Raw genomic sequence first — 12,025 nt, forward strand, 5'->3', positions numbered from 1 at the left:
CGTAATATCTCAGAAAGGTCGAACAGGCTGGTGCGAGCTTTTGCCCCATTAGAATTGCGGAGGGCCCAATCAACACAATACCCTGGTCATTAATTGACACAAAACGCTCGGACCAGCCTGTTCGATCTTTCTGAGATATTACGGTACCTAAGTGCTCGCGTCTTCTTCCTCAGGCTGCTTTCGCTTCATCGGGCTCATTCTTAACCTGTGAACACAGCAGGTGAGCTTTTTTAGTTCATTCATATGATGAAAAATTAAAGGTACAGAACAGGCTGGATGTAGCAATTGCGGCGAAAGGGTTTGCTCCAGGGTAAGGTAAGCCGGCTTTCAACTGGCGATGCCATCCAGGGCTCCAGTTGTCGTAGACTCAAGCTCACTGCTGCAACTACGTACCGCGTCGTCAACCATCAGCAACCACTTGCGCCTAGCCCGAAAATCGATATTGTTCGAATGATCTATCCTTAAATCACTCTCCCTGATCTTATTGATGCGCTAAAATGAGCGAGCCGCAGCGCACTTCGAGCCAAGGCCACTCCAGAAACAAATCCGTCACCAAATGTGCGTCCCTTCTTAGGTCTGACAAGCCCAGCTCACCTCATCCGAGGCAACAAGCTCTCCATCTGCAACCATCCCAGAACTAGCCTTGCTTTGACTGACTGAAAGTTAGCGAGACCTCGATCGTCGACCAAGGGACCACTAGATGTCGACGAGTGAGTGAAATGCCTCAGCTTGCCTCTCTGTGCCGACAGCACTGACCTAGCCCCAAGTGATCCCCTAACAGCCTCTTCCACCCCAAAGTCCAACCTTTCTCCAGCGCAGTCAGCCCCAAGGCGGACCTCAAGATCACCAGGTGCCCGCCTCCCAGTCACACAAGTCGGCCAGCCCCAGGCCAAAGACTTCTCCTTCCTCCTCAAACCAGAGATCTACCATCCCCTCCCGCCACAAAATATCCCAGCAGCCTTTCGCAACTCCGACAAGCAGCCCGGGACAGAGGTGCCCCTCGAGGAGCTCCTCGAAAGAGGGCACTTGCGCGCCGCAGCGATCGCGGCGGTACAGGAACTCACTGGGTCAGGTGCGACGCGGCCTCCCGATCCAACGGACTCGAAACGGATCTTTGAGCTGCTCTATACACGGCTAGCGTGCTTGACATTGATTGATGCGACGCAGGTGGCAGCTCAAGAAGTGAAAGCCCTCGAGGATCTGAACAACACCCGTCTGTACGTCGATGAGGCCACGGGCGAGCACCTGGTGCCATGGGAGCTACGCGTCTTGAACGTGCGCCTGCAAGCGCTGGGATTTGGAGACATGAGGAGATCTATTATGAGCTACCACGATCTCGCGCGTGAGTCACGGTCACGTATTGCGAAGGCTACAAACGATGAGGAGCGGCAGTTGTGGAAGGCAAGACTGCACCAGCTAGGTGTCAAGGTGGCCGGCGCCCTGGTGGAGATGAACGACGCCGCGGGTGCGGCAGCTCACCTAAAGGGCCTGCATGACAATGGAGATGGGAAGATGGCCTTGTCGAAAGCTCTGGTGTGGCTTCAGCTAGGGGATGTGGACAATGCTCGAAGGTGCGCTGCAGCACATGGTGATGCCGAAACAGTCGGGGACATCATCCTGGCGCTATGCGACATGGCGGATACCAAATACGAAGCTGCCCTGGAGAGGTGGGAGGCGCTCAGGGAAGAGAGCCAGGACGAGATGGTTGGCGTCAATGCAGCAGTTTGCCTGCTTTATCTGGGGCGATTGCAGGAGGTATACGCGAGACGCAATCTCATTGTTGAGTGGAAAAGCTAACACGTCCAGGGCCGCGAGATTATGGAGGAACTCATCAACTCTGGGTTCTCTTCACATACTCTTCTGTTCAACCTATCGACAGTATATGAACTCTGCGCTGAGAAGAACCGCAACCTCAAGATGGCGCTGACAGAGCGGACGGCTGCCATGGCCGAGGGCCCTGCTGGATGGGAGAAGCAGACGGCAGACTTCAAGCTTTAGAGCCAGTCAATTCAAACACTTTCGTGAAAAAGGCTGAGATGACTTGCACACCGCTGTGGCGGGCACATATTCGACGGAAGTATTCTTTCCGGAATCAGAGTGTAAATGCGAAGCGCATCTTGCCTTGCAAGGCAGGGTACCTGATGGAGCGTTGTGTTAGGCTCACCAAGGTCTGAGACGCCCGCAAAACCACTCCATGCTTCTCCTGCCTCGCTGTGAGCTTCACACTTCAAGGAATCCTCATCAATCCACGGCTGAAAGCCCCAGCCCAACTGGTGCACCCCACATCTCCCCCGACATCGACTTTTCCCCGTACCGATGCCATGCCGCGGGGTACCTCGGCAGTCCGCGCCAGATTCCCCAAATTCCGGTCCCCTTCTATCCTTCTCCGACATTCATAAAGTCTGGGGTTCCTCGTTTCCAAAACAGCAGTCAGCCTGAACGACCTCCCGCTAAAAAACCCTTTTGAGTCAATTTGTAGTCAATTGAGTGACGGTGCCATCATGACAGACCGCGTCAGCCAGCTCGCTGGCCACCTCAACTATCCCAAGGGTCTTCTTGCCGGCCAAGTCGCCATCATCACCGGCAGCGGACAAGGCATTGGCGCAGAAGCGGCCCGCCTCTTTGCAAAGGAGGGCGCCAAAGTGGTCGTTGCAGACATTGACGCTCGTATGTACTTGCTAAACCTGGAATTCCGTGACATGATTCTGACAGACACGCAAAGAAAAATCACAAGATGTCGTGGACAGCATCAAGAAGGAGGGCGGCCAGGCTATCGCTGTGCCAGGCGACATTCTGAACAGCGAGTACATTGCCACCCTCGTCAAGAAGGCCGCCGAGTTCGGCGACGGCAAGATCAACATCCTCGTCAACAATGCGGGCTACACCTGGGATGGCGTCATCCACAAGATGACCGACAAGCAGTGGGACAACATCATCGCGCTGCACTGCACCGCCCCCTTCAACCTTGTCCGCGCTTCGGCGCCCTACTTCCGCGTCAAAGACGGTGCGCCGCGATGCATCGTCAACATCTCGAGCACCAGTGGCGTCCACGGCAACGCGGGCCAGCTCAACTACGCCCTCGCCAAGGCTGGCGTCACAGGCTTCACAAAGACAATCGCCAAGGAATGGGGCCCTCAGTTCGGCGTCAGGGCGAACACGGTTGCGTTCGGCCACATCCTCACCCGCTTGACGGCCGCCAAGGAGAACGGCGCGTTCGTCAAGAGGCCCGATGGTGAAAAGATCGCCCTGGGGATACCGCAGAAAAACACTACGCCGGACAGTGCTGCTGCTGCCAATGCCGACATTCCGCTTAGGAGGCCTGGCACCGCAACAGAGGCGGCGAGCAGTATCCTCGCCGTGGCTAGCCCACTGTTCTCGTATGTGACGGGACAGACAATCATGGTGACGGGTGGGAGGAACATGTAGATAGATCAGGTGGGACCAGTTGGATAGTTTGTGTGTTTGATTATTAGTATCCCCGCCAATGCCTTCTTACTTCATGAACCCGTGCCCCTGTCGCTGCTCTCATACCTTGAGCCAGAGGTTCAGCACACCCTTGGCGTACTCGACAATCTCGTCGCCTCCCAGCTTGCTCTCTCCGTACAACCTGTCCACAAATGAGATGGGCACCTCGGACACGGTGCACCCCATGGCCTTGGCGCGCACAATCATCTCCATCTGGAATGTGTAGCCCTTGCTCTCCGTGCTCATAATGACCTTTTGCAGCACAGCCTTCTTGTACAGCCGGAAGCTGCCCGTGACGTCGCTCACACCCGGCCGCAGCACCGTGTCGGCGAACAGGTTCGCGCCCCGCGAGACAAACTTCCTCTTGAGGTCCCAGCCGTAGACGCCGCCGTCGCCGGCGTATCGCGTGCCGGTGACAATGTCAAAGTCGCCGGCCTTTTGGCGGGCGACCATCTGCGGGATGAACTTGGGGTGGTGGCTAAAGTCGGCGTCCATGATGATGACAAAGTTGCCAGTGGCAAACTGCAGGCCGTGGACGTAGGCGGTGCCGAGACCGAGCTTGCCTGCGCGGGGCTTAAGGACGATGTGTGGTGAGTAGGCTTTCACGAGCTGGTTGGCGACTTCTTGGGTACCGTCGGGCGAGCCATCGTCGACAATGATGAGTTCCCAGTCGAGCTTGCTAAGGATTGTCAGAGAGGTACTCCTGTTGCAGCTTCGAATGGGGCCTTACGCCTCTGTGAAGGTGCGGTTCAGCAGCCATGCCATGATGGGCAGGTTGCGGCGCTCGTTGTATGTGGGCAGGATGACCGAGTACTTGTTGCCGCCGCCATTCTTCTTCGTGGGTGCCATGATGGCCAGTCAATCGGTTGCGGGTATTGGGAATGGAAGAGTAAATAGGTCGCTGCGAATGAACGTGGAAAGTTGGCTGCTCGGCGCGTTGGTTCTCGATCGAAGCCAGATCGCGCCTCGGGCGTTGAAGTCAATATCCCCTGGCCCGCAGCTCACTTTGACAGGCGGACAGATGACTAAGCGCCCCTGAATCTTGGCATTTGATCTAACTTTGGGCACAGCACAGTGGTCGATGACCAGGAATAGGAACACATATTGCTAGGGGGTTCTTTAATACCCTAAGTTCTTCAACATGAGTAGACTGATCAACTCTCAGACATTTACGAGAAATTGAGCTCGAATTGATCGACCTGTGAATCACGATGAGCTGCTTACCCTGTGTCCGGGAGTGTGTGTGCCAATGGCGACCCATATGGCTTCCCCGCTAAAGAGATCGCCGGAGACGGGCTCTGTTGCGCACTGTTCTTGCACGCTGAACACACAGAACGCACAGTGCGGAATCATCGTCTACCCCATCACGACCCCGATCTGGCCCAGACCCGCCGCCCCCTCCATCCTCCTCGACAACGCCATTGCGCGACAGTCAAACCTGGAATTAGGCGACAAAGCCTGATGTTGCCGCCTGTTAGGGCGCACTCGCTAAGTGCCGCAACCGGCAAGCGTCTGGTATCAGACAGCGTCCACACTCCAGTCCTAGCTATGGCGGTACTGTAGTAGCGGGTTTGTGGAACCCTACTTTGAGCTTGGGTGAGCTCAGAGCCAGCCTCCTCCTCCCTCTCACCCATCCTTTCCAGTTTGACAATCATTAATCTCACTCAATTGAATACTTGTTGATCCTCAGAACTTCTCCATCCACATCATACTGCCGTGTGCTGCCTCAAATCTATCATTCGAGCTGTCCGAGCCTCCCAAAGCTGTTCTGGTTCTTACGTCATACTCAGAACACCATGTCTACCACCGCACCTACAGTTGGCAATGGTAAGCGACAACGTCCCCAAATCTCTTTTCACGTCATCGCATATGTGAAGACGCATGCGCGAGCATAATGACATCGAGGGTATCTTGTTGACAGTGGTCCAGCCGCCGCAGAGGCACCTGCGCCCCCCGCGCTTGACGCCAACCCAACAGACACCAGCCTCGCATCTACCATTGTGAACAACAAGACTGAAGGTATCAACAATCTCCCGGGTGCGAACCAAACTTCCGAAGCTGCCAGCAAGACAGACAGCTCGGCAGTCATCAACAACAGCGCGGGAAGCACTAACATCCCCGACGGCGCCGGCCCTGCCGTCGGCGCACCAAAACCTGTCGAAGTCACTTCTGTTCCCGAGACGCCCGTGAACCAAGGCACGCCCGCTGGCGGAACCCCTCGCCCTGAGCTGAATGTTGGCGGCGCTACGCCCAAGGAGAAGACCCCAGAGCCCAACGCGATTCTCGGTCCTGGCAATAACCAGCCGACGAGCGCACCAAAAGAGCCGGAGGAAGATCTAGCCGGGCCCGACCAGGCCTCTATGACGGGTGAGAAGAGGAAGCTAGCCACTGAGACGGAGGCTGCGCCTGCTGACGCTCCTGCGGCTACGACGGCCTCGACCAACGGGAATGCTAAGGCGGAAGAAGACGCTGAGCGCCCAGAGAAGAAGCCCAAAATGACTGAGAAAATTGCAGATAAAATCCACGAAGTGAAGGACAAAGTCACGGGCGGCGAGGGCGAAACAAAGAAGGCCGGACGGCCGAAGAAGGATAAGAAGGCGCCGCCAGCGGTGGGCAGGACGGAGCGAAAGACCAGGAGCCAAGGCGCACCTGTCGGAGAGAATGTCTAAGAGCTGGTGGTGCCTTAATGATAGTTCAATCTAGGTTACCTTGAGTAAAACTACTTGGATATGTAGGGAAAGGCGTTCAATGGGAGTTTGGCGTTGATTGCTGGGTGTTGCTGTCTTTACTCGTGATGAGCCGAAGCTAACAGTGAGCACACGCTCTTGGCATCGGAAAGGAGCAATAACGAGTTCACCAGCGCCATATGTCTATGGCGCCGCTCTTAATCCGTGCTTTTAGGCTCTTCACAAACCTTTCTGGTTATGCCAAAGACTTGATCCGCATGATGAGCCGTGGTACTCTTCCATTGACGTCAGCCGCCCTGGACAGTGAGGCGGTGCAGCAATTGGCCAACCATCAGCGGCGTGTACCTGACGAACTCGTGCAAGCACGCACCGATGCAAGATTCAGGAGGGAATGAGGCTGAGCAGCTCAATCCAATAGGGCTATCACTTGTAGGCCTATACTACGTAGACTATAGTATCGGCAATGAGAAGGATGAGAAGCGAGCCGGAAGAGGACGAGGACCGAGTGACTTGACGTCAATGGGTGCTGGAATACGAAGCGCGTTGGAGAAGATCGGCGGACCCTGAAATAGTTCGAGGTCAACGCTTGGCAAGAACTTTGGCCGCGGTTTGCAGCGTGAGCAGTGGCTCCTAAACTACTTACCTAGTAGGATATCGAGACTCGAGAGAATAATAAAAACATCACGATCAGGGGAACCAGGGCAAGCTTCCGGGATTGGTTATTGAAGTAGTAGCTTATTCTGGCCAAAGCCTCGCGCAGCCGAGCCGAATGATCTGGACCGTCAGTTCGTCTCCATCGGCTTAATTGAGCTGATCGATGCAGATGCAAAGCATCAATCAGCATGCATGAATCTATCAGACTTGTGCAGGACACGCATTCCAGCACTGCCTTTTTCTGTTCTGTTTCCCTGCAGCTGCGTGGCAAACGCAGACTTTTCCAACTGGCAACCTTTACATTTACCCACACCACAGTCAGACAAAAGCCAGTCGATCTGATGGTCTCGCCCGCTCCACGGATGGCGGCATCGGTGCGCGTTGCCCTCAACGTACTGAACTGTACGTAGGTACGGACACAGGAACTGTAAAAAGCGCAGGGGTTTAAGTTGAAGCTTTTGTTTCGGATCAGGGTAGTGCCGCGTAACCACTACTTCACCGGACCTCATTCGTCCAGCGGAGGACGATAGCGGCCCCTGGTGCCTGAATGTTAGCACACGTTGCCCCTCTGCTAGCGGCGAGTTTCAGTTTTCGTCAACAACCTGGACCCGGGATAGCTCAGTCCAAGACAACAAACAACACTTCAGTTCGGCAAGAGGACAAACGCGACGGATTCCGGTCCAGCATTCATGCAGGAGAGGCATGACATCCTCGTATTGACAGGCTGAACTAAGGTACCCTACCTGGTTCATCCACAGCGGCTACTGTATCCAGCGGGGGATAGCGTTGAAGCACAGCGGGACAAGCCCCTAAGTGCCGCACAGAAATAGCACAGCCCCGCCGGTGGCCAATGGGGCACGCTCCCCACCACCAAGAATTTGTGCACCTCGTGCATAACCCACAAACCCGCGGACCAGCATCACCACCACATTGGGACTTGGGAATCCCTCCTCCACCCGACTGGATCCTGTCAGTCTTCAAGTGACAAGGCCCGGCCTGGTGACTGGCCTGTGCGCGTGCAGGACTGTGATCGTCCTTTCTTTCTCCGAACACTCTTTCATTCTTCTCGTCCTTTGCATCATCCTCAGTACCCTGCCCTCATTGTCATCCGTATCGCCGGCTGTCTTGGGAGTTTAATATTTTCTTTCGTTTCCTACTGTCTCTCGCTTTCCAATACGTATTCCTTTCTTCCTCGGACGGCATTGGGCAAGCTCCGGACTCCGACAGCGGCCCCTTGTCCTTTGAATTTCCAGCAAGTGCCGTGACAAACCGACCTTTCCAGCACTTGACGACGGAAGGCCTCATTGCGAAAGACCCGAACGGAGACCTGACTGGTACATGTCCTGGATTGCCAACAAGAACAGCTGGGGCGCCGCTTCATCATGGACCAAGGGGCAGAGCCTTCATGGCTAGCTGCGCGACAGAACGCTGGCGGAGGCGCCGATAAAGATGCTGGCCAGGAGCTTCTCAAGCTCCTCAAGAATCCCTTTGCTAATCAGGTGGGTTGGACCATATATCGATGTAGCCCTGCCTCCGCTAACAAGACCAGCTGCAAGGAGCGTCCATATACTCCGCGTTTGCCATCTCGCTTGGCTTCACAGCAGCATCGACCATCTTCTTCTCCCTCCTCCGACCCTATCACCAGGCCTTGTACGCCCCGAAGCTCAAACATGCCGACGACAAGCACGCCCCGCCGCCCCTGGGCAAGTCGCCCTGGGCGTGGTTCACCCCATTGTGGAAGACGAGCGAGCAGAATTTGGTGACCCTGATTGGCATGGACGCCACCGTCTTTCTGCGCTTCGTCCGCATGTGTCGCAACATGTTCCTCACGCTCGCGCTCGTGGCTATCTGCATTCTCGTGCCTGTCAACATGACGCACTATGAAGAGTCCATCACCACGCCCGACACTCAGTGGTTCAGCAAAATCACGCCCGAGTATGTCTGGGGCGACGCCAACTGGGCGCAAGTCATTGTGGCGTACCTGTTCAACATCATCATCGCCGTCTATCTGTGGTGGAACTATCGCAAGATCACCCAGCTGCGCAGGACCTATTTCGAGAGCGAGGAGTATCAGAGCAGCTTGCACGCCCGCACGCTCATGCTGTTCGACATTCCGAAACAAGGACGGTCGGACGAAGGCATCGCCCGTATGATTGACGAGATTGTGCCCAACTCATCCTTTGCGCGAACAGCTGTGGCCCGAAACGTGAAGTATTTGCCCGATCTAATCAATCAGCACGACAATGCCGTGCGCAAGCTCGAGAAGATCCTCGCCAAGTACCTCAAGGACCCGAACCAGCTGCCCCCTGGACGACCGACATGCAGACCGTCCAAGAAGGACCGCTCCTACGGCTCTTACCCACCCAAGCAGCGCATCGATGCCATCGAGTATTATACCCAGCGCATTCGCGCGCTCGAGGTGGAGATCAAGGAGGTCCGCGCCAGCGTGGACAAGCGTGGCTCCATTGCGTACGGTTTTGCCAGTTACACCGACATTGTCGAGGCGCACAACATTGCCTATGCCTGCCGCAAAAAGAAGCCGCATGGCGCGACCGTTCGCTTGGCCCCGCGTCCCAACGACATCATCTGGGCCAATATGCCACTCACCAAGGCCGCCAGGAGTAGGAAGAGCTGGATCAACGCGCTTTGGGTTACACTCCTGACCTTTTTCTGGATCGCACCCAATGCCATGATTGCGATCTTCTTGGTCAACTTGGGTAACCTGGGCAACTTCTGGGACGACTTTCAAAGATCGTTGGAAAGCAATACAGCCGTGTGGGGTATTGTGCAGGGTATTGCCTCTCCTGCTATCATGTCACTCGTTTATCTTGTTCTGCCCATGATCTTCCGCAAGCTGGCCATCAAGGCGGGCGACAAGACCAAGACCGGACGCGAGAGGCATGTGCTGGCCAAGCTCTTTTCATTCTTTGTCTTCAACAACTTGATTGTGTTCACGCTCTTTAGTGTGATCTGGACGTTTGTCGCCGGCGTGGTGGACAGCACGACCAAGAGCAAGACGGATGCCTGGGAGGCGATCAAGAAACAGAACATCATGGACGGTATATTTTTGTCTCTGTGCAACAATAGTCCCTTCTGGGTGACGTACCTGCTGCAGCGCCAGCTCGGTGCCGCTGTGGATCTGGCGCAACTCTGGCCCCTGATCTATGCCTTTTTCCAGAGGAAGTTTTCAAACCCGACGCCTCGCGAGCTGATTGAGTGGACGGCACCGCCACCGTTCGAGTACGCCAGTTACTACAACTATTTCCTGTTCTACGCGACCGTCACGCTCTGCTACGCGGGTATCCAGCCGCTGGTCCTGCCGGCGACAGCGCTGTACTTTGCGATCGACTACTACCTGAAGAAGTACCTCATCTTGTACCGCTTCGTTACCAAGACCGAATCGGGCGGTGTGTTCTGGCGCGTGCTGTTCAACCGTTTCATCTTCGCCGTCATGCTGTCGAACCTGGTCGTCCTGCTGATTCTCTGGAACCGCGGTGACGGCCAGATGTACCAGTTTTACTCCGTGTGCCCCCTGCCGATCCTCATGTTTGGCTTCAAATTCTACTGCAAGAACGTGTTCGATGCGCGGATGCACTACTACTCGACGCGCAACGTGGCCAAGAACCCCGAGGCCGGCTTGCAGAAGGAAGACCGCCAACGCAGCGAGCGTCTGGCCAGTCGCTTTGGCCACCCAGCCCTGTACAAGAAGCTCATCACGCCCATGGTGCACCAGAAGGCGCAGAATCTGCTTCCCTCTGTCTATAGCGGTCGCCTGACCGACGGTCGCGAGGGCGGTGCGGACGATCTTGCGAGCGTCAGTGGATACTCGGACATGTACGCCCTGAACAAGATGCAGGGTGGCAAGCCGGGCAAATCGGCAGGCATGGCTGGTTTCGAGTTCGTGTCGGAGAACCAGATGGACTTTGAGTACTACAAGAACCGCGCCGAATTCGCAGAGGACCACGGCGGCGGCGAAATGTACGGGCGACCGACCACGCCGGGTTCCGAGTCTGGTCGGTCGTCGCCGTTCGGGCCCAGCAGGACGAACACTGGCTTCTCGGACACAGCCTATCAGTCGTACCGTCCCGGTGCCAATGGGCGAGGCTTCACGCCGCCACCTACGCTGCCAGAGACGAGCGTCATGGGCGCGCAGAACACAATGTACTCGCAGGACAATGGGTCGTCATCTGGCCTAGTGTACAACGCGCAGGCGCCGCCCATGGCCCCAGCCCACCGTCGCGACGAGTCCCTAGACAGGAGCGGGCTGGTGACGCCAGCGTCGAGAAGCCACAGTCCTGGACCCTCGATGGGCGCCCTCGGCGGTGGACCGCACGGGTACAGCAATCTGGCGCAGACAGAGTATCCCGAGGCGAGTCCCGCCAACGAGGACCCAGCTGCGTACGACTATTTCAGGGCGGGCAGGCGCACGAGCAGGCTTCGTCCTGGGCAAGGCTGGTGATGATGAAGATGAAGGTGGCTGGATATTTCTTTTGGTAAATTTTGCATATGCAAGGATATTTGGGTGGCACGGCGTTTCTTTTGGGATAATACGGATAGACTCGAGGATCGAGATTTGGAAATCTAGACAAAGCTTGTAATGCGCATATGGACTTATTTTACCTCCTCATCCTACTTGTTAATTACAGCTTCGTACAGTCTTACTCCTTGCCGCCCCCCCTTTTTTGGTTGACATGAGTCGCGTGATGTCGCATCAGGCAAGACGTTCGCGCTTCTTGGGTGCTGGTGATCGCCAGCGGCCATTGCAAGATCTGTCCCGCTAACTTAGCGTCTTCGGTTGGGCGCCAACGGGGGACGTCTGTCTAGACTCCAGAGCGTGAGGAGCTGTCGGCTACGAGCTGCCACCCTCCCCGCAAGCCACGGGGACGGGAAGCGGACTAGAGCGCTCGTTAGTCTAAACTCTAGCCGGGGAGTACGGGTGGTTAGGCGACGGTAATAGCAGCGTCTCCCAGCACGGTGAGGCTCTACTAGTCGTATATATATCTAGATTCTAGTCTAGCTAGACATAGGGCGGGCTAAAGCGCGGCTTAAAGATAGGGCGTCCTAAGGACGGACACTAATAGTTCGACACGCGGCTAGCTACTAAGCTTAAGTAAGGTAGGGGAGAGTAAAGTAAAGTAAAGTAAAGTAAAGTAAAGTAAAGTAAAGTAAAGTAAAGTAAAGTAAAGTAAAGTAAAGTAAAGTAAAGTAAAGTAAAGTAA

At 55.7% G+C, this 12,025-nt stretch overlaps 5 protein-coding genes across 5 annotated transcripts; 4 read left to right on the forward strand and 1 right to left on the reverse strand.

The window, feature by feature from the left end:
• Positions 1-156: 156 nt before the first annotated feature.
• F5Z01DRAFT_139770 (uncharacterized protein) lies at positions 157-2,250 on the forward strand. The gene is made up of 5 exons (XM_046257653.1): positions 157-220; positions 267-558; positions 668-710; positions 768-1,755; positions 1,807-2,250. The coding sequence occupies exons 2-5, from the start codon at positions 498-500 to the stop codon at positions 1,996-1,998; spliced, it is 1,284 nt and encodes a 427-aa protein (XP_046117386.1). The 5' UTR covers positions 157-220; positions 267-497; the 3' UTR covers positions 1,999-2,250.
• On the forward strand, positions 2,251-3,476 carry F5Z01DRAFT_139771 (uncharacterized protein). The gene is made up of 2 exons (XM_046257654.1): positions 2,251-2,667; positions 2,723-3,476. Exons 1-2 carry the CDS (start codon positions 2,502-2,504, stop codon positions 3,424-3,426), a joined length of 870 nt encoding a protein of 289 aa, XP_046117387.1. The 5' UTR covers positions 2,251-2,501; the 3' UTR covers positions 3,427-3,476.
• A 49-nt stretch (positions 3,477-3,525) lies between these two features.
• On the reverse strand, positions 3,526-4,314 carry F5Z01DRAFT_637213 (dolichol-phosphate mannosyltransferase; the record flags this gene model as incomplete). Its single annotated transcript, XM_046262264.1, has 2 exons — positions 3,526-4,144; positions 4,196-4,314. 2 exons carry the CDS (start codon positions 4,312-4,314, stop codon positions 3,526-3,528), a joined length of 738 nt encoding a protein of 245 aa, XP_046117388.1.
• A 733-nt stretch (positions 4,315-5,047) lies between these two features.
• Positions 5,048-6,233, forward strand: F5Z01DRAFT_139845 (uncharacterized protein). The gene is made up of 3 exons (XM_046257655.1): positions 5,048-5,061; positions 5,156-5,292; positions 5,395-6,233. Exons 2-3 carry the CDS (start codon positions 5,262-5,264, stop codon positions 6,132-6,134), a joined length of 771 nt encoding a protein of 256 aa, XP_046117389.1. The 5' UTR covers positions 5,048-5,061; positions 5,156-5,261; the 3' UTR covers positions 6,135-6,233.
• A 1,955-nt stretch (positions 6,234-8,188) lies between these two features.
• Positions 8,189-11,265, forward strand: F5Z01DRAFT_623437 (uncharacterized protein; the record flags this gene model as incomplete). The annotated part of the gene is made up of 2 exons (XM_046261316.1): positions 8,189-8,305; positions 8,356-11,265. The coding sequence occupies 2 exons, from the start codon at positions 8,189-8,191 to the stop codon at positions 11,263-11,265; spliced, it is 3,027 nt and encodes a 1,008-aa protein (XP_046117390.1).
• Between the last annotated feature and the right edge of the window lie 760 nt (positions 11,266-12,025).

The sequence above is a fragment of the Emericellopsis atlantica genome, assembly GCF_019669845.1.
Source record: "Emericellopsis atlantica unplaced genomic scaffold F5Z01scaffold_16, whole genome shotgun sequence".
NCBI classification, from domain to species: domain Eukaryota; kingdom Fungi; phylum Ascomycota; class Sordariomycetes; order Hypocreales; family Bionectriaceae; genus Emericellopsis; species Emericellopsis atlantica.